This window comes from Notolabrus celidotus, chromosome 2 (assembly GCF_009762535.1).
Source record: "Notolabrus celidotus isolate fNotCel1 chromosome 2, fNotCel1.pri, whole genome shotgun sequence".
In the NCBI taxonomy this organism is placed as follows: Eukaryota; Metazoa; Chordata; class Actinopteri; order Labriformes; family Labridae; genus Notolabrus; species Notolabrus celidotus.
In genome coordinates this window covers 31,157,883-31,183,910 of record NC_048273.1, presented here as the reverse complement: position 1 = coordinate 31,183,910, position 26,028 = coordinate 31,157,883, and the positions used below count along the sequence as shown (strand labels likewise).

General features: G+C 40.6%; 1 protein-coding gene across 1 annotated transcript in view; it reads right to left on the bottom strand.

Moving 5' to 3' along the window:
* Positions 1-26,028, bottom strand: part of raver2 (ribonucleoprotein, PTB-binding 2) — a 126,548-nt gene that overhangs the window by 36,868 nt on the left and 63,652 nt on the right. Inside the window, exons 3-5 of the mRNA XM_034709478.1 lie at positions 17,190-17,497; positions 14,885-15,049; positions 2,438-2,629 (exon numbers count right to left, since the gene is read on the bottom strand). Of these exons, the coding sequence (XP_034565369.1) occupies positions 2,438-2,629; positions 14,885-15,049; positions 17,190-17,497 (665 nt within the window). The remainder of the gene's footprint in view (positions 1-2,437; positions 2,630-14,884; positions 15,050-17,189; positions 17,498-26,028) is intronic.

Here is a 26,028-nt window from a genome sequence, read left to right as displayed (position 1 = left end):
GATCCAAACAGAGCCCAGGACATGAATTGTGCAACAACACTGTTTTAAAATCCATACAACTCACAAAAATCCTCATTATCGATCATTTCAGCTAACATGCAATTATTTAAAAACCTGAAAGCCTGTAAACCATTTCTTTAACTATCCACTTCTCTTGTTCCCACACATATTACCCATTAATCATCCTTTTCCTTTTTTTTTTTTTTTTAAGTTATATTTTTGACCTTTTTGCCTTTATTTTATAAGACAGCTGAAGAGGGACAGGAAATGATGGAGTAGAGAGTGGGTGAAGATATGCAGGAAATGGTCGACCGGCCGGGAATCGAACAGGCGACTCCTGCAACAAGGACTGTAGCCTCTGTATGTGGGGCGCTTAGACCGCTAGGCCACCAGTGCCCCGATCATCCTTTTGATTGATTTTGACTGCAAAGCAATTAGACTCAGCTTGAAAGTGCCCTCATCCACTTACCACCAGTTATAAACACATACATGTCCTTTTCTCAGAAAACTGATTTGAGCTCTCAGTTGTTGTTTTTTCTTTTTTTTTTTAAACATGGATGTAAGTCTGCAGGTGTGTATTTACTTGAATGTCTGTGTATGCATGAGCATCATATTGTGTCCCCGGCTGCTGGCTCAGTTTATTTCAGGCAGCAGGAGACAGTGGAGGAGCACAGTCGCTCTATAGAACCATAATTATCATGTCAGAGCCTCTCTGCTGGAACAGAGCTGTGTGGGAGGGATATCACAGCTACATAGATTATTTCAGCCAGAGGTCTCAGGCATGTGCAGGATGTCAAACTTCAACATATATATAAGACTAGATGTGCAGTCGGCAGTTGGCAGTGGATGTAGGATCACAGGTAGCTCGCATGTAGCTGTGAGCATGTCAAACTTTATTTGTTTGGTGAAGCCTGGGAAGTCTACTGTTTTTGTGCATCAGTGCCAAGACTAGGGATGTGCACTTTTAGTCGAATAATTGATTAACTGTTGTCACTCTCGCTAGTTGGCACCAGAATAACTAGTCAGTAAAACAATTACTCATTTTATTTGATCTTATTATTAAACAAGCTTTATCTATCCAGGTTAGTCCTTTGTAATAAAACATATAATAAAAAGTTAATTTTCTTTATTATTGAAGGCCCTTAAATGCCAGTCATATGTTGTGTCTAGGCTGTAGCGCACTAGCCAGGGTTGTATTAGCTGAGATACTACCCTCAGGTTCCTGTGAGTTGCTACAGAAGAGGACACACTGCTGTGGACGTACCAGACTCCAGCTACTATGGACGTGCAGAACTCCAGCGGCAACAGTTACTACTATCCATCTCACCACTCTCATCTCTCTCTCTCCCTCTATCCCTCTTTCCAACCCCAACTCAGTCTCAGCAGATGTGTGTCTAACATGAGTCTGGTCCTGCTGGAGGTTTCTGCCTGTTAAAGGAAGTTTGTCCTTGCCACTGTAACTTGCTAAATGCTGCAAAGTGATCTGCTCATGGTGGATTAAGATGAGATCAGACTGAGTCCTGTCTGTAAGATGGGACTGGATCTTATCCTGTCTTGATGTTGGGTCTTTGTTAATAATAGAACATAGAGTACGGTCTAGACCTGCTCTGTTGTGATTTGGTGCTATTTAAATAAAGACTGATTGATTGATTGATTGATTATCTGTTTATGCCAAACTGCCTTTTTAAACATTATCCAAAATTCAGTTTCAGTTGCACTTAGGCAGGAAGAGAGGATATCTGAAAACTCTACCCACACATGCAAATGACTGGATCGGGATAAATAAACAGATTCTGCTTTGTAAAAGTCAAAAGCAAGAGCTGACACAACCACAACGCTCCTCACAATAGCTTACAGGTTTACATGTTTGATTACTTTTCATTTTAACTTCACTTTGCATTCAAGAAGTAATATTTAAAAAACTTGAGTTATTATTTCCCATCTCCCAAACAATCATTGATTTCAACCCAAGTTGATTGGATATAAACAAATAGATGATTTCTTGGCATATCCATCATTTCCTATCATAATCAATACGTTTGAGTTAATATGATGCAAATAAATATTCAAGGCAGATAAGGGAGGAAAATCCAACCATAAAGGAGAGACATTAAGTGGCCGACCAAGACCAACATCGAAAGCTTTTGGAAAGTGGATGAAAGTGAACCACTGAACATTTCTGACAATCTGCAGCAGACTTAGAGCAGCAAGACACTCCACATCTGAGTGATTTCAACATAAGAGCGAGGTTGTGTTCATTATCTTCAATGTGTTTGATTTTATTATGAAGTTATAACAATTGAAGTTTAATAATCTCCTAAGTATGATTTGAGGTTCAGTTAGTTTTGCACACCAACATTTCAAAGAAAAGTCCTAAAAGGACTTTCGCTGTATGCGAGTATGAAGGTTCGAGCCGCTCTTTTGGCATCATACTCACCATGCCCTGGGCGGCGATGAGTGCAGCCAGGGTGCTTCTTCCTGAGGTCCCAGGGGTGCAGAGTGACAGACGGACTTCCTGTCCTCCCACAAGCGTTCTGTCCATCTCTATGAGCACAGCCTCCGCCTGCTCCGAGCTCTCATACTCCACAACGCCGAAGCCTCGAACCGGGCTGCCTTCATCCTGAGCGAGCTGGAAGACAGACAAAGAGCACACATATTCAATCAGTTTTTCAAATCAATTTATTTCAAAGAGTTATCAGTAAAGTGCAAAAAGTCTGTTAAATAATTATTCAGTGTTGATGATCACAGAACAGCATCGACACTTCCAAAATAAAGAGTCAACAGGACACTATTTCTGATCAAATTCACTGTTTGGACATTCCTGAAGTGTGAAGACAAGTTTTCACACACAGGAACCTCAGCTTGCAGTGAAGTAATTAGTATTGGCTAAATGTCACACATCCACACAAAATGCACAACGCTCCTTTGGCTCCACGGGGCACCAAAAACTTCACTTATTTATTCAAGCAAGAGGATCATTTTTTATTTTTCTATGTCTGCAGCAGCTTTTCTCCAAGAGAACTTGATTTAAACCCCTTGCTTTATTGTCTTGTCCCCTGCATTATCTTCGGATTAATGTGACTTAGTGGTTCACTAAATCATCTCATTACTTCTGCTTAAATTGCATTAATCATTAAGGATCAGTACACAAAGATATAAATTCTTATTAAATTACATTAAACATAAAGTCTATCACAGACTTCCTTCTTTTAGACCAGTCATCTGCAGAAAAGAACACTAACACCCCGCCAGAGGCTTTATGTTCCCACAGGCTGTTTTAATGTGTTTTAGAGTGGCTTTTTTCCCCATTACGCAAGAGTAAATATACTTAATTATAACTGCAGTCATCTAATACAAAATCCCTTTCTGCCTCACTCAGGGGGGCAGAGTCCACTAAATCACAACTTTCATTTATTCCATCTTTTAATCACTCCTCTGTGAAAGAAGAGGTCCCTGCAAGACAGCCGTCACTATTCATGGCTCTAAATCTGGGAAGAGCGAAAGCATTTAGCAGCAATGCTAAGTAGAAGTGCATTATATAGCGTTGAATTCTACAGCCAGTACAAAATCTCCTCCATAACATTCAGCACATTTATCCACTCAAAAGTGAGTTAGTAGCACCAAACTGCAATGTTTGCTATATTTATCAAACTCAAAACAAAAAGACCGACAAGAGCTAGAAGAGGGGTGGACAGCTGATCAGATACTGATTTTAGTGTGACAGGCAGTATCTGGCAGATACAACTACAGACTTTACAGAACATGGACGTAGTTTGGTGATGTTGCCCACTTGTGACAGGAGACATTATTCAGTGTGACTTTCCATAAACCTTAACGCTGGGATGGATGGAGGGAGGGATGGATGGATGGATGGATGGATGGATGGATGGATGGATGGATGGATGGATGGATGGATGGATGGATGGATGGATGGATGGATGGATGGATGGATGGATGGATGGATGAATGGATGGATGGATGGATGGATGGATGGATGGATGGATGGATGGATGGATGGATGGGCTGCTGCCAAACTGAGTTTGTTTCCATGTCAGGGAGCTGTATCTACTGCCGGATCGGAGCAGTGTGAAGAATGAGTAGAGGGGTCAAGTGTTATTGTGCGTGCTCCGCGTTTTGTTTTTGCACGACAACAAAGGCTTCATTATTTAACATCAGACGTTGGTTCTTGGACACTACACAAAAAAATGTGTGCTGTGTGGAGGCTAAAGGACGCTGCCTCAGCTCCTTTTGTCTGAAAAAAGACATTACGTAGGAGAAGCATCCTGTTCCTGCTCTGCTCAAAGGTGAGATCATCACACAAACATTTAGGATTCTTCATCAGAGTAAAGCTGCAACAATAAAAAGGGACCTGATGACCAGACGATTATCTCTTAGTACCTATTTTATCATCCTGTCTGGTGGAAAACGGAGATTTAAAGGAAGAGCGTTTCCACATTTTATTGATGGTTGCAGGTCAATAAACAGACCTCTCCAGGCCAGACGGCGCTGCTGATCAGTAACATTACTGGTGCATGATAGACTTTTCTGTCAGGAGGTTTCACTCATCTTCAGTGTGTGAGAAGGAGCTAAATAATGCAGGCAGGCTAATAGCTTGAAGCTAATGGGTGATATTGGATCATGGAAGTGGCTAAAAGCTAATGGTATAATGTTAAAATACATCACTTGACCTGGTGTTGGCGGTCTCTCAATCCAATTAAAAAATACACGATGAGGGTTTGAATTATCTACAGCTGAGGTCTATTTGAGACGGCCATTATTTGGGGCATTTTTCACCTTTATTGATAGGACAGCTGAAGAGAGACAGCACTTAGAGTTTTCTGTCCAGTGCATTTGAGAAATATAAGGATCTTTACCAAATATAATTTCATGTTACTTCTGGGATCAACATGAAGAGGTGTGTCCATGTGAAAGTCAAGTTGTCATAGCGAGCTGAGACACTATCACTATATTAAAACTGTGAAAACAGAAGTAATGCTTTGAAGGGTTTAGAGTGCAGAGGTTACAGGGAAATAATCAGAAAAACATATTGTTTGTAAGTTTAGATATAAAGATAAGTCTTACATTTGACTTGATATAGATTTGTCTCATTGAGTAGAATATGCCTTTGCAGCATGTCTCTCGTAGCCATGGGTTTCATTAACATGAGAGTTTGAGCCAGCCGTATATGAATGCTGTAACAGGTGAACCTCTCCAATCTGCAACCAGACACAACTCTGCTAAACCACAGACTGAGATACATTAAATTAATATGAATACAAGTTAATTTAATTAAAGCTTTACGATCATGTTTAAAAAGATTGCTGCTTGTTTATCATAAAACACGGGTAACAGTTGACTGCAGGAAGACTCTGATCTAAGGGGTCCTTAAGTTGAATAATAAATCAAAGCCAAGATCTCAAAGGTGACATATTATGCTCTTTTTCATCAATATATATTGGTCTAAGAGGTCCCCAAAACATGTCTTTAAAGTTTATGCTCAAAAAAACCCTTTGAAATCAGATTTTGGCATGCCTGTAAACCCCTCTTTTTCAGCCCTGCTCAGAACAGGCTGTTTTCTGTGTCTGTGCCTTTAAATGAGAATGAGCTCTCTGACCACGCCCCCTCAGGAAGTGGATGTGGCCTCGGCTCTCCAGCACGTTGATCTAATGTTTACATGTTGGCTGAATATACACGGCTGCTCACAGACCCGCGTTACTTCAACCTGAATTTGATCCAGAATCTGATCCTGACGGAGAGGCGCCTGCAGCAGGACCTTTCTGAACGATTGGTCACAGATTCTGTGTTTCTTGTTGTTTTATTATTTATCAGTATGAAGACGTGTGTCTTGGTACACAGCGACGAACATGTAGCTATGTGGCTATCATAACTAGCGCTAGCACTTTTCCATGAAAAATAAAAATCATTCACTAGATCTTCAAATCTGCAGACGTGGGGAGTAAAACCGACCTTTGTGTTTATTAAGACAGCCTACAACTAGCATGCCTCCCTCCCAAGCTCCTCGTTAGCACACGTGTGCAGTTAATGGAAAAACGGAGGAGGGGTTGAGTTGTATTTTTTACAGTCTATGGGCTGAACAAGCTCCGAGCTCTGACTTCCGTCACAGACCGGATGGCGTTGTGACGTATGAAAAACACTGACAACTGAAACGGCTTGTTTCAGCACACATTTACAGAAAGGTGGAGAAATCAGAACAGGGGCAGAATGGATTTTTATCATTTTCGGGGGGTCTGTAGACATGCCAGGGAAACATATTTCAGGTAGAGAACCATTAAAAAGTCGATTTTGCATGATAAATCACCTTTAAAGCACATTTCATTGCATTGATTTGACTCCAAAATTAAAACACTAGTAAGAAATGCTTTGCATTCTTAATATGGACTTAAAAACTGTTTTGAAATGCAAAATAAAAAGTCATTTTAAACATGCAAACAAAAATGCAATTATCCCAATTAATTGGTGAAATTCAGAAATGATCGCCATCAAATGTGCATGTGTCTGTAAACATTCTAACTGTGGTTTTAAGAATCTTTCGTAACTTTTAATTTAATTTATTTTCCATGTCTTCTTTCTGATCGCCCCGCTCTCCCTCACAAATAACTCTTGGGATACTCTTACTCTCACCAACATTTTTAATAATAATAAAACACAAAATGATATCACTTCCCATTTTTCATCAATCCAAATATCGTCCCCTACACAAATCATACATGACCCACACATTACTGTAACTGTTAATGTTTGTATGTCTGTATACTGTCTGTTTACTGTCTGTTTTTGTTATTTGTTATATCACTCGTCATGTTTTTCTCAGAAATTCAGCAAAAAAAAAAGAATTAAAAAGAGATAATAAAAATAATTTTAAAAATAATAAAAATGTAAATTTAAATTAAAAAAATAAGAAGAATAATGCAACTTTGAGTCTTCCAATCCAGTTCTGTCGATGAGTTTTGCTTTTAAGATCTTGAACTTTAAAGAACAAAAATCTCCCTCTGCCCACCATACCAACTTCAACTCCAGCTCTTCACTTAATTGAGCAACCAACTAAATAAATATTAACTGAATTTATAAAAAATAAAATAAACTATATTTTGATGATTACAACTTGACATAAAAACACACCATAAAATCACATTTTTATGTAACTCAGTCATGTCTTTTTTGTGTGTGAAAATGTTCAGATTAGGATTCAGTGGGAGAATTATGTATTTGTACTTTCCCCGCCCTTAGCCGTAATGCCTGTTATCATCAGTGCTCAATCACGCTGCCCTCCACCCCCTCTACTCTCCTCTCCATCCATTCGATTCCCTCATTCGCCTGCTGCTCTGCTTCCTCCAGTTTAAACAGAGGATGGATGGAGGAGTAGGAGGAGGAGGAGGAGGTCGATAGACTATTATCATCAGCATACATTAAGCAAAATGTATGGAAATGACCTGAACCACTCTACCTCTTGAGATATGGTTAGATGGATGGATGGATGGATGGAGAGGGGGAGAAAAACATCAGTGATTGATCGAGTGAGGGAAGAAAGACAGTAGAGAAAACTTGCCAGTCGTTGTTTTTGTGTGGAACAAAGATGTGGGAGTGGGTAAACTGAGAACAAACATCATACGTTAAATTAGATTCAAATTAGATTGTGTGCAAATGGTATTCAAACTATCATCAACTATGTGTTTATGTGTGCATGCCTGAGTAATGATGTGAGGACTGAGCAAGCCTCTCTTCTCCACACTCACACAACACAAAATACTCCATCATTTATCAGCACTAACAAATATGTAAATGTAGAGAAGACATGTGAGTACTCTGCAGCACAGCTTTGTCTCTTTATTGTCATGTGTATACTGTACCGACTTAAATACCAAAAAATGCCTTTTGCAGGAAAAGCCAAGGAGCTGCAGACAGAGTGAACACACCACATTCATTTTCAATACAAGGGAAGTGAGGTTTTATCAGAAGGGTCTGAGGATGGAATTGCAGAACTGCACCAAGGACAACATCACAATCTCAAATTGACTGAGAATGAAAAGCATTTTTTCAGACCTGCTGCATTTGTCTACAGGGATGCTCTATTGTGCGTCCACTTCAAAATTAAATTGACTCTTTCTTGTCCAATGTTAACACCCCCTGACAAAATTTTAAAGAAACTGGGCCAGTAGTGTTTTTTTTTATATATTTAAAGTTTTGATAGCTAAATAATAAAAAAAAATAATGAGACGTATTCAAACTATGTTAATATGTTATTGCATTTTTTTTTATTCAACACAGTAGTATCAGATAATCTTTTTACTTCTCATTGTGAGGTATGGCTGCTGCTCTACCTTTGCCTCGAGGTCTATCGCAAAAAAAATATTGTAAAATTTCCTTCACGTATTTGGTACTAATTCTTTCCTCCCATACAAATAAATCAAAAACAAAATAACGTTTTAATAATGAACTTTAATTATATAACACTTTTTTTAAAGGGCTTTCTGAAAAGTGCTTCACAAACTGGCCAACAAACAAAAAACACAGTGACCATAGACTTCTTACGGAGTTATTGAACACTGCTGAATGTCGTTTCAGGATGAGGAATATACACTATATCCAGCAATTATTTACAACAAGTCCTCACTTAGTTTATTGAAATATCGTGATATAATTTTGAGGCCATATCGCCCACCTCTAGTGGTCAAGTCAAAGTACAGTATATATCTGTTTGTGCGTGTATGTGTGTCTGTGTGAAAGAGTGCATAAAACAAAGATGCTAAGCACGCTATCGGAGTGCCTGACAGCTCTTGACCCAGAGCCGTGGTCCCCGGCCGGCACATGCTGACTGGGTCACCAGTGAGGCGAGCACTGTGTGGACCACAGCCTGTCAGTCTGTGTGTTTGTGTGTGTGTGTGTGTGTGTGTGTGAGTTTAAACGGCCACATCAGCTGTCTGAACTGAGTGATGAGGTCACGACAGGTCTGCCACAGCCGTCTGTGAAGGGCAGTACGTGACCCATCATGGAGACGAGATTCACTGTAAAGATCTTTATGAAGAGGGCTGGACGAGATTTGTGATTGCACGTTTTCCTCTAAAGCTGGGCTTCCTATTTGTGTTAAGGTGGATCTGTAATTTCTCTGCCCAATATGTTTTGGGCGACAGACCTCTCTGTAATATATCTAAGTTATCCTTATCCATCTCAGTCTTTACTTTCTTTATGTATCATCCATGCATCCTTCATAACTCCACTAAGCGATCTACATCCAAAACATTTTATGCATTCAAGCACAATTCAGACAAAATATGTTAGAGTAAGAGTCTGAATCGCTTTTAGTCTTCATTATTACATTTACCTTTGCAAATATACCAATAACCCCTCTCCAAGATTTTACATCAGCCCTCCTTGTCTTCATTCGACCCTCGATTAGTCCTGACATTGCCCTTCCTCTACGCCCTCGCTCCGTCCTCTCTCTAATAAGCCTGGCATTCTCAGCACCGTCCTCCCTCCTCACTGTCTCCGTCCTGCCGTCCTTCTCCTCTAATATGGTTGACATTCTTCACCCTCTCCTCTTTCCATCTCTCCTGTCTGACTCAGGTTAAAGTGCCGCCTGGAGGGCCCTCTTCGTGGGCAGAAGAATGATGGTGCTCAGGGCCAAGGCCGCAGGTTAAGTGCACGCTGAGCAGAGGAAAAGTGACGAGGTGGCTGAGCTCTATGTCGGTGCACGGAGCAGGAAGAGGGTTTATATAAAACAGACTGGAGATGACGGCAGCAAGACATCAGGTTATGATCTACTACAGGTGAATATACAGCAAACAGACACGTCCCTCCAGGTGTTGTGCTGTTTAAATCTCTTTGAGCAGTATACATCGTCTGATGTTGTTCTGCACAGCGACTAAAACCAACCTCTGAAAAAGGCAGCACAACAAAATATAATCTCATCATCACTGCAATATGAACACATGATGAACACACTGCCAGCGTACAGGGAATACACATTATTTATTTACCAGCACCATCCATTCAAACTCAGCATGCAAGTATTTCTCCTATTAGCTGCAGCATTGGATATGTGAGACATACCTTTACAAAATTTGGCCAATCAGATGAAGGCCAGTTAGCGTCAAACTGATGGTGATAGTGAGTTTCGCTAGCAGAAATTGCTCAGAACTGTAAGTAGGCTGAGAGAATCTGACTGAGAGCACCTCTGATATCTACATGTCTTTTGGTTTCAGGAGAGATGATGTGTCTTAAAGCTGATTTATACTTCTGCGTCGCCACAACGCAGCAGGGGCAGACACGGACATGAGCATCACATACTTCTGCGTCAATGTGTCCATGCAGCGCAGCGATTCTCCGCCAAAACGCTTGGGGGCATTTGTGGTCTCTCTGAGAGCCAGTCGCCTGCTTCCGGCCCCACTACGATCTCGGTTTACTTCTCCACAGCGATTCAGAGCGTGTTATGTTAATCTACAGCTGATACATGTGGCTGTTTATCATGCAGACATGACTACAAGGAAGAATAGAGAGGAGGAGATGAAATATACAGCCAACGAGTGGGGATCCCGGAAGTGCTGTAAATGCAGGAAATACAATTCCACCGAGCAGACCAATCACAGGGCTTGCAGTCCAGGTAGTTACATTTTGAAGGAGGTGCACGCCAGCCGCAGAAGTGTAAATCAGCCTTTAGGCACTGAAAAGTCAGAACTTACTCCAATTGAATACTCTCATAGTTCCCCCTGGTGGCTGCGGTATCTGTCTGAAAGCCCGCCTCCTCCATGATATCAGATGGGACATAAGTCAAACTACAAAATATAACTGCAGGCCAAATCCACTTTTCTCAAACTGTCATAGCAGTACATTTTTATCATTCTGATTTATGTGCAAATGTTTATTTTGTTTAAAGAAGTTAATTTTAATTTGTTTTATTGATTCTGAAAGGAGGGGGCTGGGACATCATGATTGACAGATCTGTTGACAAATGCACGCTCTTGCAGTGCTCCTTAGATTAACAGAGCAGAGGAGCAAAATCAAAATAAAACGTAACTAACATCAGAGCCAATCAGCTTTGATAGCCATGAGAGTTGGCTTCCAATCAACACAAGAGTCTGATCTGCTGTGGATTGTATCAACTTGAGAGATCTTTGATGTTTTATTCTGAGTGTTTTGGTTAAGAGAAATTGCAGTCCGGCTTCTGCACATGCCTCAGCCCCACGAGCCCAATATGTCAGCACCTATCAAGGGGGTATTTTGTCTTGGAGGAGATTGAGGAGGGCTGTCCATATTATTAAACAGTTAAGGGTCTAGCATCACACTATAGTACTTTATTAGCCATGCTTGTTGCATATAGCATATATAAAGCAGATGCAGAAGCAAGGCACCTCCTAAAACCCTGTTAGAATCACCTGTGTGAGCATGTTTGTGGATTAAGTGATGTTAGAGGTGAGCTTTTATTCTGATGCAGCTGACTTAATTCATCTGAAGCAGCTGACAGAATTAAAACAGATGATGATTTCACTGCTGCCTTGTTACATGTTACGATATCCCTGTGTGTGCTGTTTCTGCATCATTTCATTGGTGCACCGGCTTTCATAAGCTTGGGCCTCAAGTATTCTATTGCTTACACACACACACACACACACACACTCACACACACTCATTCACACTCACACTAACACACACAGGCACATTCTGTACAGTACATAAAAAATGCTGAACCTCGGGTCAAAGCCTGCTGGCTCTGCAACAACGAAGCAACATGAGCTAAACACCCACAAAGCATCATGGGACTAGAATGATGTGGGTGTATTGATTTCCATGTGGGAGTGGGGCAGAAGGGTGGAGCTAAAACGGGAGATGCAGAGGATGACAGATACCCGTTGAGTGTTGAGTGATGTGTAAGTGGGCATGTGGGGGTGGAGTGGAGCAGGGTGGTGCACATCACAGCTGAACTGGAGAGTTCATAAAAAAAATAAAAGAGAGCAAAGAGTGAGAGGAGGAGTTACAGGGTAGGGCTGGTGTCAGAGCAGCCACACCTCACTGTGGAAACTGCTGCTTGGTGATACTGATTCTACATCAGCACCTCTCACCTGGTGGGGTTTGAATGATGAGATGGAGGATGCGTCACTGAAACAGAAAATCTCTGATTGGATGAAATACATTGTCTGGGAACATTTATCTTAAACACTGGTTCTACGGCAGATCTCATCTTTCTCGTACAAGATGTAAAAACCAAAGACTCTGTCACATTTTGATCAGCTGGTATCAGATTTGCCTTATTACCTGTAATATAGTCCTCTCTCCAGTCAAACTACCCTGAAACAGTTAGAGATATAACTTTCTTGCCATGCTCTTGTAATGCAGAGAGCTTTAGAGTCTCAATGTCAGAGTCTCACCTGATAGTACTAATCTGTTTGGGTCCAGAGTAAGGATGTCTTAATCCCGATCTCAACTATCGCATCAGAGCCCAACAGAGCTGATCATCCCATCTGGATCATTTACGTCAGCAGTCACTGAGCATTATTTAAAGCAGAACGCAAACATCCAGGTGAAACCAAGTGTTCTGAGTTCACCTAACTGTGTATATTTCTAAGAAAATAATAAACGGGACATCGATCCAGAGGCTCCAGAGGGTCATCACTACCGCCTCAAAAGCCATCGGTTGCCCTCTCCCCTCCCTGGATGAACTTTACAGGTCACAGTGCCACAAGAAAGCAAAAACATCCTCAGGTATCAAACACATCCAGGACATCACCTGTTTGAACTGATGCCCTCGGGCAGGAGATACAGGACATTAAAAGGACAAACAGGCTGAAAAACAGTTTTTATCCCAAAGAAATAAGTGCACTAAATGCAAAATAATGCAATATAAAATGGGACTATGCAATTGTTTGATCACTGAATGCCTGACTGTTGAATGCTGTGTTTGTCTCTTGTTTTTATTTCTCATTATTTATGTTTGTCTACTGTTTTTATGATTTTTTTATTTCTTCTTTTACTACTATTCTTTTTAATTAATATTTTTGCACTGAAATGGGTTGAACTTCAATTTGGTTGTACAATGTACAATGACAATAAAGATATATTCTATTCTATATTCTATTTGATGTGGAACTCCAACCACGGCTTGGACTATGCTAGCTCTATGGCCGGAGGGTGAGATGGGGAGGGAGAGGAGCTTCGAACATGAGAACGGAAAGTCTCAATCTTTTTTGAAAAACACAAGTATTTAGAGTTGTAATGGAAATTTGACAATGAAAGATTCAAAGAACAACAGTTTATCTTTGTGAGCTTTATTTAGGCCTTCACTGATTTCTGCATAACTGGCCCAGAGTGAAGATTCAGCGTAGTATTTATTGTCTTCACAGAGTATAAGATGACCACATCTTTAAACAATCCCAAAGAGCTGTGAGTCAAACCAGAGAGCTTTTTACTACTGTTCACTTCCTGGTCACCTTCTTGACCTCTCACTCCCCAGTTTCCTTCTCAGCCATGTGAACAGATAACAATATACAAATCACAGAAGGTCTGTGTGTGTGGAACTTACTAAACACTAGTCAGCACTGGACTAACATCATATAATGTCTTCACATTTCTCCCTTTACAGCGTATTCATGTTTTGGCTTTCAGATTTTTTTTAATCTTATTTTGCCTGGCACTGATTGTTGTTTCTTACTTTGCTGTATTTCACTCTATAAAGCTTGGCAAAAATAACATGTGGTTATGCTGCTGTTTCAACTCCTTGTAAATCAGTTCAAGGAGAGGCAATGTTAGAGTGAGTATGAAAACAGAGTGCCTGTGTTTAAAAAAAAGGCTGTTTGTGTTCACGAATTGCACTTTATTTGCAAATTAGTTGCACTTTTAAATTATTGATTGTTTTTACACACTGTCTGTATATATGCTCCATTCTATTGAACTGTACTATTTGTTTTTACGTGTGCTGCTGACCTCTTGGCCAGGTCGCCCTTGTAAAAGTGGTCTTGATCGCAATGGGTCTCATCTGGTTAAATAAAGGTTAAATAAAAGAGTTATACAAGTTGACACATCTGATATCAAGGAAATGTCTCTCAAGGTTAAACCAGTCATCACATCAGACCCTGTGTTTTAAGGTGGGGTTGCACAGATCCTACTTTTTAGGTCCAGATATCGATACCTGGGCTTTGGTATCTGCCGATACCGATACTAGCCTATCAGATCCCGGTATTGATTTAACAATCTCTATTCCTTAATGTGAGGATTTTGAACAATTAAATCCAAAAACTTGTCAGTTTTTTTCACACTTTGAATCCATTGATAGAAAGTTTCTTGCGTCTTTGCTGTAGGCTACAGCTCAACTTCCTCCTTTGGGCTTCCATTATATTTTTCAGCACGACTGCCATCCCAAAACATTACCGCTGCATATGTTACAAGTTTCCGGCAGAGTTGTTAGCAAAAGAAGCATGCACCTAAACTGCAGAGCCTCTGTAGTTATCCTCCATCATGCTCCGCCGGGCAAAATGCACAGACTGGCCTGCGCTGATGACGTAGGAGACGCACATGGCTGTTGTAAACACAGAAAGCATAGAATTGAGATGAATAGATCTGCCATATGGATCGGCACTGTATATCGGCCCCTTGTCACTGATATCCGATCTAGCTTTTTGAGTCTGATCTAGCCGATATTCGATACCAGGATCGGCTCGGTGCATCACTATTTTAAGGGACTTTAAACCTAGAGAAGCTGTGTGATTGCGACCTGATTGTGCGAATGATTCAGAAAGAGCTAACCTGGGAGCACATTGATCTGGGATCTTAAGTTTGTCAACATGGACCAGAATCTGAGGAATGTCAGTCTTTGCCTGATCAATCCCATGAGAATTACATTAAAGTAGTTTGGAAGGCAAACAGGGTAAAGACTCACCTGGCAGAAGACCGGTTTGTAGGTTTCAGAGAAGAGCTGAGCGAGTTCCTCTGAGTCACAGAGGTCCAGCGGCAGCCGGTTCACACACAGACATTTGGAGTGCAGGTTCTCCTCTTGGCTCAGCTGGTTGACGTCCATCCACTGCACCATCAATGAGCGATCCCCCTGCACGACCAAACAGCGTTATTCAGAGTCAGGTTTCTGAATTACCCCTACACAAGTAATCTCTGAAGACTGCATCTCTGATAAATAAACATTAACAAATTTGGATTCATGAGTGTTTTGTATTCATCCTCTTTGCTAAAAAAGTTCTGATTTGAAGACTTCTCACTTCAGTTTGCACTTTTGTTTCGCAAATGCAAGGTCGAACAGACTGTTGTGCAATCTCAAGTGAGTTTTAGAGCCGAACAGTGAGATGCTTTGTGTTAAGTCGTCATTTTTTATTTAACCTTTTTAAACCAAATTAAACTGGCAGAGCTCATATTGCTAACTCATCAGTCACTTGAGAATACATTGTTTTCTCTTTCTGACCATTTTGTTTAAACCTCAAAAAACCAAACAGATGCATGCAGTTATATTTGGCGCTTAAGTGTTTTTAACTCTGAAATACTTGTATGCATTTTTTTGTATTTTTACTTTTACATGTTCGAAATAAAGACATCAAATCAAATCAAAATCAAATATCTATAAAAATGTATTATATGTATTTCAAAATGAGTTAAAGGCAGATGACATAGAATTACTTGTAAGAAAATAATGTAAAGCCATCAATTAACATCATCTTTATTTGTCTGCAGTCAAACCAGGTATGGTATCTTCTTGTATTGGTGCGTATATCTTTTGGCCAACAGATAGGGCCAGGTAATAAAGCAAAAATGGATCCAAACAGACTTTCAGAACCTTTAACTAAAGTGATCTTGCCTATTTTGGTTATTCCATTTTATATATATTTTAATTTACTCAATACTGCATTGATCCAAAATTAAAAAAAAAAAATCAAAAGAAGGATCATCTTATTTTCGGGGTTCGGTAATTAAATACCAAGACAGTGGAAAGCACCATTTATCAGTAAAGCGCCATTTATCTGTAAAGCGAGTGTTCCCCTCATGACTGAGACCAGACGTTACTCACCATTACCAGGATGAAAGATGGAGAGACACGGTGACTGGAGCAAAGTGGCACAAAAGTAGAAGTTAACTGACAACTGAGGCTGAGTTAGGATGTCGTGCAGTAGAGACTTTACAAAACTGCCTAACAGCCAAGAAATACCCTGCCACAATGTGTAATGTCCGAGGATGGCAAACGCATAAAGACTGTTTCAAAATGTGCATGTTTGTAACTGAGTAACAGATCGAAAGGATGTCTTTTACCAGAGACGTCATCCAGCTGATAACTGCAGCTTATTTTGTATTACTAAACCAATATTTTGGTGCTTCATTGACACACATTATCATTTTCTATATTTAAAATATGTTTTACATCAACTTACCTTGTTTTATTCAATGTGTCTGTTTTTTTTAGGATTTTAAATTGAAACATTTTATTCTAAAAATGTGGGCATCAAAAAGTCTTCAAAAATTAGTCTTGTAAAGGGAGAATTATTTTATAACCAGGGTCATCTTGTATTCAGCTCACTACAGTGCTTCGTCCACTGTAGACGTTCATGTACTGTCCTATTGAAAACACGTTTTCGAAAGTGTAACCATTTGACTGACAAGTGCACAGCAGCTAGTGTCTCCACAAAGAAGCTGTCAATAACACACAAATTTAGGAATGCTACACAAAAAATTAAAAGAATTCAGAAAGATAGAAAGAATTTACTTGATGCTATTTCTTACAACATCGTAAAGGATCTTGCTCCCATAGCTACAGTGGAGCACAGTCGTTTTAAACAACTCTTATTAGGGCAAAAATAAAAACAATTGAACTAAAGTGAAATACTTGTTCATTCTCTAGTTTAGATAAAAAGTTAAATTATTCGTGATATTGATTTGAGGCCATATCGCTGAGCACTACTGACAGACTTTGGAATATAATAACATAAGGAAATTGAGAAGCAAGTGGGATCTGTGACATTGTTTGGCTTTACGCTAGACTGTATAATAAATTGACAGAGTATCCGGGACGTCACCCATCTGTTTCTGAAGCCCTGCTTTGAAGCTGGTGTCGGAGGGTGCCATATTGAAATGCTGAACTCAACTTAACTTTGTCGGAGCTAGTGTGAGGTAAAGACCCTTTTTTCGCTGCCCGCCTGTCAGTCAAGTCATTCATGCCTTATTTAGGAAAAAGAGGTTCTGTTACTCACCAGAGGTCGGCCCAGCAGCTCAGAACGGGCCCGAGAAGCAGAGTCCTTCTTCATGTACTCCACAAACCCATATCCCTTGGAGTGTCCCGTCAGCTCGCTGTACACCAGGAAGGAGCGCTCGATGTTTCCATAGGCACGCACCAGCTCCTCAAACTGCTGGGCGGTGAAGGTGTGGGGCAGGTTGGTGAGGCAGAGCAGGGAGTCGGTGGGCTGCAGGGTGACGTTGATCAGGCGTCCGCGTACAGTGCTGTGATGGAGGGAGCGGATGGCATCCTGAGCCTGGTCCCCGTTCAGCAAAGTCACAAAGGCTGGAGGAGGGGACATTATGGAGACAGCGACGAGAGGAAAAGACGGACAAAGACACGAGGACAGACACAAAGAAAGAGATGCACACACATAAGTGGACGAGGACGCGTGAGAGACATGGAGAAACACGAACATACACGTAAAGCAGACATTCAAAAAACAGGCAGGAAGCAGTTTGTGGAGGGTGCAAGGAAGGAGACATGAAAAAAACATGCAGAAAAACAACTCACATGGAAAGCAAAGAAAATAAATGACAGGCCGAATGTGGCAAAGTGACCAAAAAATAAGAGAAAAAAGAAATATTTGGGCCCAAAACCAAAGACAGACAGTCATAAAGACAGACAGACAGACAGATACACAGAGAGAAAGACAACACATTAGCTAGAGAGCCAATAGGGAGGAACTGTGTAGGGGAATCCACTGTGACACACACACACACACACACACACACACACACACACACACACACACACACACACACACACACACACACACACACACACACACACACACACACACACACACCTTACCCTATCATAAACAACACACTGAATGGTCTGTGTCTGTAGTCCTTTGAAATAAGGCCTGACTGTCATGTTTTTTTCTTTGATTTCTTTCTTCTTGAAAATGATTCATTTCCTTTTCCTGAAACTGAAAACGTCAGCTGTGTGCTGAAGAACAATTCCATTTCATTTCTGTTCAATAAAGCAGCGCAGCAGGTATCACCTGTACAGAGGTGGTCAGGCTCTTCACGGGGAACTCAGTCAGGACTGTTTTTCTTTGCCAACAGAAAGAGAGCAGCCTACTTTATGTCCTGTTACTTCATAAAGTAGGCCTTTAATATTTTTGTGAACCATGCAGTGAGGATTGAATAAGCCTTTCTTTTCTTTAACATTAGCTAGCTCAATGATGAATACATATGTGCAAAGGAACTTGAATAAAAGCCAGACTCGCATTCATAAGGAAGTGTTTTCAGGTTTCATGTGTAGTCTGAAACAGTCTCGCACTTAAAAAAGCCAGGTCTCATTGGCTGTGAAATAAGGTGGCTATAGATGTAGTGTAGCTAAAAACTTAGTGTGTGTTTGTGTGTGTGTGTGTGAGAGAGAGAAATACTGCCAATATTGAAAAATAAACAAGGAATGCATGTCTCTATCAGTTGAATATTCATATCTGCCAATATTTGCCCTGTTGACAGACATCAGCTCATCACCAAAGGATTTGCCATGCACCGCTAATGACCTATATCTTATCCTTTATCTTATTATTTCAATCTTTCTAGCATTTATTTTGTATTTATTCACACATTTTGATCCCCATTAGCTACTAGGGATGGGACCTGATTTTCAAATGTTCAAATTTTCGCTCACTTATTAAAAATCAAAGAGTTAATGTGAATATTTTCTCATTTTGAAGTACTATTTTAATTGTTTTCACTGGTGCCTGGTTGTAATACAGTATTCCTGCCAGACGGTGGCTATAGAGCATCTGAAAGCTGTTTGCTAACCACTTAAACAGAAGACGAAGAATGATAACTTCATTAAATAGCAAAAGCAGTCGAGAACATTAGCGACAGTTACTGAAAATACGTCTGTAGTGGTGTGAGATACAGAAACCAACGGAGGTTGAGACAGACGCATGCAAATGTGTACAATCCACACACAATTAACATAATACAAGATCCAAGACAAAATTCAAAAACAATTTAGTGCTGGCAAGCTAGTGTACTAAACTGCTGAGTCAAAGAAGGGTTTATGTTGTTGGGTTATCTTTTGGTCAAACTCTGATTTGTTGATATGGTTAGCAAAAGTTTTGCAAGTAAAATTGCGTACTGCAGCTTTAAGAGAGGCAAATAACACAAGTGTGAATTACAAACATGACTCCCAGAACTTAGAAACAAAAACTAGGAAGGCGACTTTAAGAGGCTAGAACGCCACAAACTCTAATAATGATAGTAACACTAAGGGGAGAAAGAACACCCAGCGGCTCGATAACACTGATCTTAAGCAAACTGTACACACTGGTGAGGATGAGAAAACACTAGACCCATGGACCCAATAGTCACTCACTTGTTACAGGCAGGTAGAGAAATATGTGCAAGAAGGTAAATATGACTTTCCACAACCTCCCCAAACCACTCATGTTGGATCTACAGAGCCAGGTCGAGTGCTCTGCTGCTCCTCTGGACCTGCTCAGAGGCCAACAGAATCAGACTGACGAGGCTCTGAGTGGCTCTCAGGTTCGGCTGTTTAAATCAGCTGGCTATGCTTAGAGAGAGAGAGGGCATGTATTTCAGATGCAGAAAGGGAAAAACAAATACAGCACCTCTTGGCAACCTGAGTGTGAAAAGACTAACAGAATACATTTAACTGTAAACATCTAACCAACACTGCTGTGGGCAAAGCCATAATAAGCAAACAAGTGAAAATCTGAAGTCTCTGAGGTCTAATGTAACCATAGTGATATTAAAATTTGAACTGACCTGCAAAACTTTTCAAAGAGAGGACTCTATAAAGTTAAAACATTAGCACAGCACAACAGCACGCAGTCTCACTTCCACATGCTTAAACTGTGCAGATTTATCCAAAGCTCAGTGCAGCAGGTCTGTTCAAACCCATCTCATCAAAGGGAAAAAGAAGGGTTGTTTTTGAGAAGACCGGTCTGGACACATGACCTGCAGGAAAATATCATGGTGCCTCAGGATTCAGCTGACTCTGTGGGCATGCATCTGTGTGAGAGACGACCTGATGTTCTTTTTTTCTTCAGGTTACAATCTCACCTGCTTCTGTCCTGACCCTGAAGTCATGCACACGTTGTTCTGGAAGCTGTTTCTCGAGTGCTTCACGACTGATAACAACAAAACTCAAGTAAGGCAAGTAATTCTACAAATTAACTCAAAAAAGGCTCATGTTAATTAGAAACGATTCCAGGAGACCACTTCATGAAGCAGACTGAGAGAATACCAAGAGTGTGCAAAGCTGTCATGAAGGAAAAAGGGGGCTACTTTACAGAATCTAAAATATAAAGCATATTCTGCTTTGTTTAACACTTTTTGTTCATTAAATAATTCCATATATGTTCTTTCATAGTTTTGATGTCTTTGGTATTAATCTACAGAGTCTACAATAATTAAAATAAATACAAACCCTTGAAATATTTAAGATCTGGGCTGAAACTTCAAAAGTTGTCATCACTTGCTTGTTTTTCTTAGGATTGACCTTCTAGAAGTGGCTCTGTGGACCCCTATTGGGCCTCTGGCACCATTAGCATTAATTAGCGCAGAAAAACAAGTTTGCTGATTTGCTTTTACAACAAAAGTGGGAATAATGAGGTAATTTTTAGCTCAATCGGACAAAGCTTCAAAACAACAGGTGAGGTCACTTCCTCCATACTCGTCAGTCTGACTAAATGTATACAAAGTGTTCAAGTCTGCTGTATGTCCCGGGGTTCATGCTTACTTGTATTAAACAATGACAATAAAGACAGAAGAGAAAACTAGAATAAGAAAAGTAAAAGATGATTCATGTTCTTTGGCTTCTGTTCCTGCTCTTCAATCATCTCACACACCTTCAGAACGATTCAGAGGAAAAAAGCAACACATCACATAACGCCAAGTGTCTGAGTCTGATCCTGCCTGCACAACACACAGTCCTCCGGCCCCCACAGGAAATGCAAAGCTAAACACTGGAGTTTAGCATCCAGGCCCACAAATCACTCAGCGACTGTGTGTTAAATTATTCAAATGAAAGCACTGGCAGCTGGTGTCTTTGCCACTCATCAGAAGGAGCAGCGCAGCCAGAAAACATGAGAGCTGTGAGTGAGTTTTGGTGCTAAAAAATACTGCTTCAATCACAAGAAGTTCTGATGATGATTGCCCAGTTCATGGCTTGTTACATGTACGTGACGTCCATTTTAAGTGTGATAGTTTTAGCACTTTGACAACCTGAAGCACGGAAACAAAGAAAAAATATTCACACTTGAGTTTGAACTTCTAAAAACAACCCCAGAGTCATTCTCCAGATTTTGACCATTTCTTACATTCAACAGTCAGGAAGCAGACTCTGCTTCAGAGACACCTGTAGAAGGTCCAAGGAAACATTCAATGCTCTTTTTTTCAGAGTCAGTCTTGAAATGATTTGTACCTCACATATCAATTTAACAACTGCAGGATCAAACCAGAAACTTTACAACCACTTTCTGTACTGACATAGGGTACATGTTATACCATCAAAACTTTTCTTTTATTTGACTTATTGGTTAAAGTGCATGCTATAGCAAAGTTGCAGCTATTACGGCATTATTAAAACATTACATGCTAACAACTATATATATCTATATATATATAGATATATATATATTTTTTTTTTAGTTATGTTTTTTGGGCATTTTTTCCTTTACGATCCATCAATCCAAGATGGCGCCACAGATTGGGACCTCAGAGTAGAGCTCCTCGGTTTGTACTTTTATACTTCTTTGTACAGAAAGTATTTTAACTTAGAGTTTGTATATTTAGGTTTCTATTAGGGATGTCAACAATTAATCGAGTATCGAACACATTTTTTTGTTTCAATTTTCTATGACGTGGAACAAACATCATGTGGTCTCATATTTCGTTCAGCTACCAGGGAGGTGTTTTAAGTTTAAAGCATGTTTCAACATGAATCAGCTGACTGAAGGTGTTGCGCACAGCGGAGAAGCTCAGCTGGGGGCTGTGGCTGAGTGACAGGTCTCCACGAGCGCTTTTTTTCTCCGCCACCGTACTGATTATGACCCGATTGCGCTCTGGCTGACACCTGACCGCGTTCATATGCTTATTTTTCTCAGCAAATGGTAGAGGCCGGGAGTCAAACCTGTGACTACTGCGACAAGGACTGTACTGTAGCCTCTGTGTGTGGGGCTTGCACTTAGACCGCTAGTCCAACTGCGCCCTAATTATGTATTTTTAAAATTGGCCAGCCCTTTTTTGCACATCAAATAAACACAGTTTGTGGTACTGGTTTAGCATCCCGTGTTCAGAGACTAAAGTCATTTTTCCACTGGTTGCATGTGCAAGCACTACGTCATCCCTCACATTATTCTTTCTATCGCTCTTCAGCTGTCCTTTCAAATAAAGGTGAAAAGCCTTTTTGATGATCACTAAGACGTTTAAGTATTCTAAGTGCAAATATGCCCTCAATGTCAGCTGTTTTCTGAACCTGAACTCACAAGGCTACCAGCCTCTGTCAGTGGAGAAAGGCCCTGAAGCATTAATGCAAAAAAGAAGTTATGGACAATCCAGATATTTTCTATGGTGTACACATTTCCTTTCATCTTGAAGGATTGGAATTCAAACAAAGAACATGTGGGGAGCAGAAGTAGATCTGTAAAGCATGACCCCACCTACTGACCTGCACATGAACACCACCTCTTTAGTCTCTTACAACAAAGCAGTAACAGTACGTTTCTCACAGACCAACCATTCTTTCATTTAAAAATACAACATTAAGAACAGAAAACTGACGTTACTTTTCTCTCTATAAGTGCAGGACTCTTTGACTGAATGTCTGTGCCCGTCTTGGCTGGAAAATATCATCCCAAAAATGTTGGAATGAGCAACAATTTGGACATCTGCTCCACAGGCATCTCAGTGTTCAGAGTAGAACATCAATGTAGGCAGATCTAATGCAAGGTCAGGACTGAGCAACACATAGAAAATCCATCCCCACCTCTCTGTATCAGCCTGCGTGTATTTGTGTTTCTCCTTCTCCTGCATCTGCACCTCTATTGATCTCTCTGTTTTGTTTTTTGGTGCCTTTGCTTCCCACCATACTGCTCTCTGACTGTTGTATTTCTCCATATCTGTTGGCTGTATGCCAGTCTGTCCTTTGCTCTCTCTCTCTCTCACTCTGTTGCTCTATCTCCATTTCTGTGCCTCTGTCTGTCTTCAGATATCGCCTCCACCCAAATCAATTACCTCAAAGCCCATCTAATACTCTTACACATACACACACTCACTCTGTAATGGATCCCTCAGACTAATCTGGTTTTAACCCGCTAAGTATGCTACCTAACATTAGGCATTACGAGGAGATGGAGAGAATATGGTTTGGAGTTCTCTGCTAAAGCTCTCTCTGCCTCTTTCTATTGCCCTCTAATGACACTGTGCAGCCCGACAAGCGGGGGCTGACGTCAAATCCTGCTCCATACTTTCTCCGGCAGTCAAAGGGAGAACTCTCAGGCTCTTAAATAGCTTACAAAATAATCTCATAATTCACAGGCTGGCAATCATTGAGTGGGCTACCAAGTGAACTTTCTCAAGAGGAAACATGAAAAAAAGATTTCACAAAAGCGCCAACGTCTTAATTATGGGTCTCAGCTTGTGAACGTGTCGATTATTCCCCCATGTTCCGATGAGGAGTGCGTAGGGGTGCAGGAAAAGAAAAGAAATCTTCTGGTGAAATCACCTCTAAGGCTGCAATTCTGCTGCCACGGTCCTCGTTGAAGGAGCTAATTAAAAAAAAGAGTGGAGATACGAACTGCAAAGCAAACCCCTCAAACTTGAGGGGCAGGTCCTCAGGCTGCGTGGAAGGTGGTCCTGCTGTTTCATCTCGGCCGCGAGGCCTACATGGAAGTCTCATGCGGAGAGAAAAGTCTCGTGGAAATAAACAACTCAGCGGGCTCCAGGAGCTGAGCTCGACTAACGTGTCTTAGTCCTATTATTGCTGTTTCCTCCATACACTTAGATAATCAACAAACAAACATGCTATTTTTACATGTGAAGAAGGACTAACTAGCAGTGATACTGGAGTTCCTTTAGGAATGAGAATGTCACGCAAACGACTGAATCATCACATTTTATCACGTCTCATTTTTCAAGGCAGTTTATCAATAAACAAACCTCCAAAAAAACATCACTGGTTTTAAAAATGGAGCAACATCTCCAAGCAAGTTCAAGCATGCAAATTGACCAAGCTTCAAGATGCTTACCGTGAGCCGTGCTCGTTTACATCCGGGTGGTAGAGCATTGTAGTACTACGGCAAACTACTAATGGGACCATCATCCTTTGCACTCTGCTTGCTGCCTCAGTTTAGCACAGTGAATATGGCAGTCTAGTGGCAAGGGTTTTGAATATGTGGATGCTCCAGCGGCTTTTAAATCTGACTCGTGGAAGCATATTGGTTTCCTTGCGTCAAAAAACAAGAACGAAGAACTATTGACGGCCAAAACAAAAAACAATATGCAGACTCTTCCAGACCGCGGTGACCTACACGTCAGGGAATACAAGTAATAAAAGAAGCCATTTGACAAATCGTCATCCCCAAAAAATTTGAGAATATGCAAGGAAAAAAAATCCACGCTCAAAGACTCGTATGGAAATGTTTACAGCATCATCTTTCCACAACAGCGTGAGAGCTCAGCTTACACAGTGCCTCAAGCAAACAGAGTGCATCTTACTCACCATAGAGAGCAGGACATCACAAGCTACCCAGAGCTATATTAATATCACAGCACATGTTAAGATGAGTGAATGGGAAATGAAAGGTTTTGTCCTACAGACAAGGGCTCTCCTTCAATCAGTCCCTGGATCCAACATAGGCGGGGCTTAAAAATCTGCTGGTTAAAAGAGTAGCTAGTTTTGTTTACAAAGTCGAGCTGATGCAATTGTTACATTTTATAGAAGGGACTTTAATGAAATTGTATCCATCACCTCAATATTCAATCATTTAACAAATGGCTATTTTTTTATTGTATCGTGGACTCGTTCCCCAACTCGGTCTCAGCAGATGTCTGTCTAACATGAGTCTGGTCCTGCTGGAGGTTTCTGCCTGTTAAAGGAAGTTTGTCCTTGCCACTGTAACTAGCTAAATGCTGCCAAGTGCTCTGCTCATGGTGGATTAAGATGAGATCAGACTGAGTCCTGTCTGTAAGGTGGAACTGGATCTTATCCTGTCTTGATGTTGGGTCTTTGCTAATAATAGAACATAGAGTACGGTCTAGACCTGCTCTGTTTGGAAAGAGTCTTGAGGCGTTTGTGATTTGGCGCTATATAAATAAAAATGATATTATTGTATCGTGACATTTTGACATCATTATATCCCTAATTTTAGCAGTAGCCTGGTTATAGCCCCGGCTAGTAGAAGATTGAAGCACTGAAGCTTAGACATAGCATTTGACTGACATTTTGATTGGTTGCAGGTAGGGATGTAAATTTCAGGCATTTTCCGTGATCGATCTTTGGAAATGTTATCGATCAATTATCGATTAATCATTAAAAAAAACAGAAACCTTTTCCGTCAAAAACAAAGCCAAATGCATTTTTTTCCCTGAATCAAATTTCCCTTCATGACACAATGTTTATAACTGACAGGATTGAATAGGTACGGATTGTATTGAGGTGTTCAAAGCGTTAAACACGCTGAATATCACTGTGTGGAGCAGGCTCATAATCTCTGCGGACATACAGTCATAACAGTGAAGACTAAAACTTCAATAAGAGAACTGAACAGAAATACATTTTAGACTCACAGTGTCCAGTTTTCTGTCTACTCGTTCTTA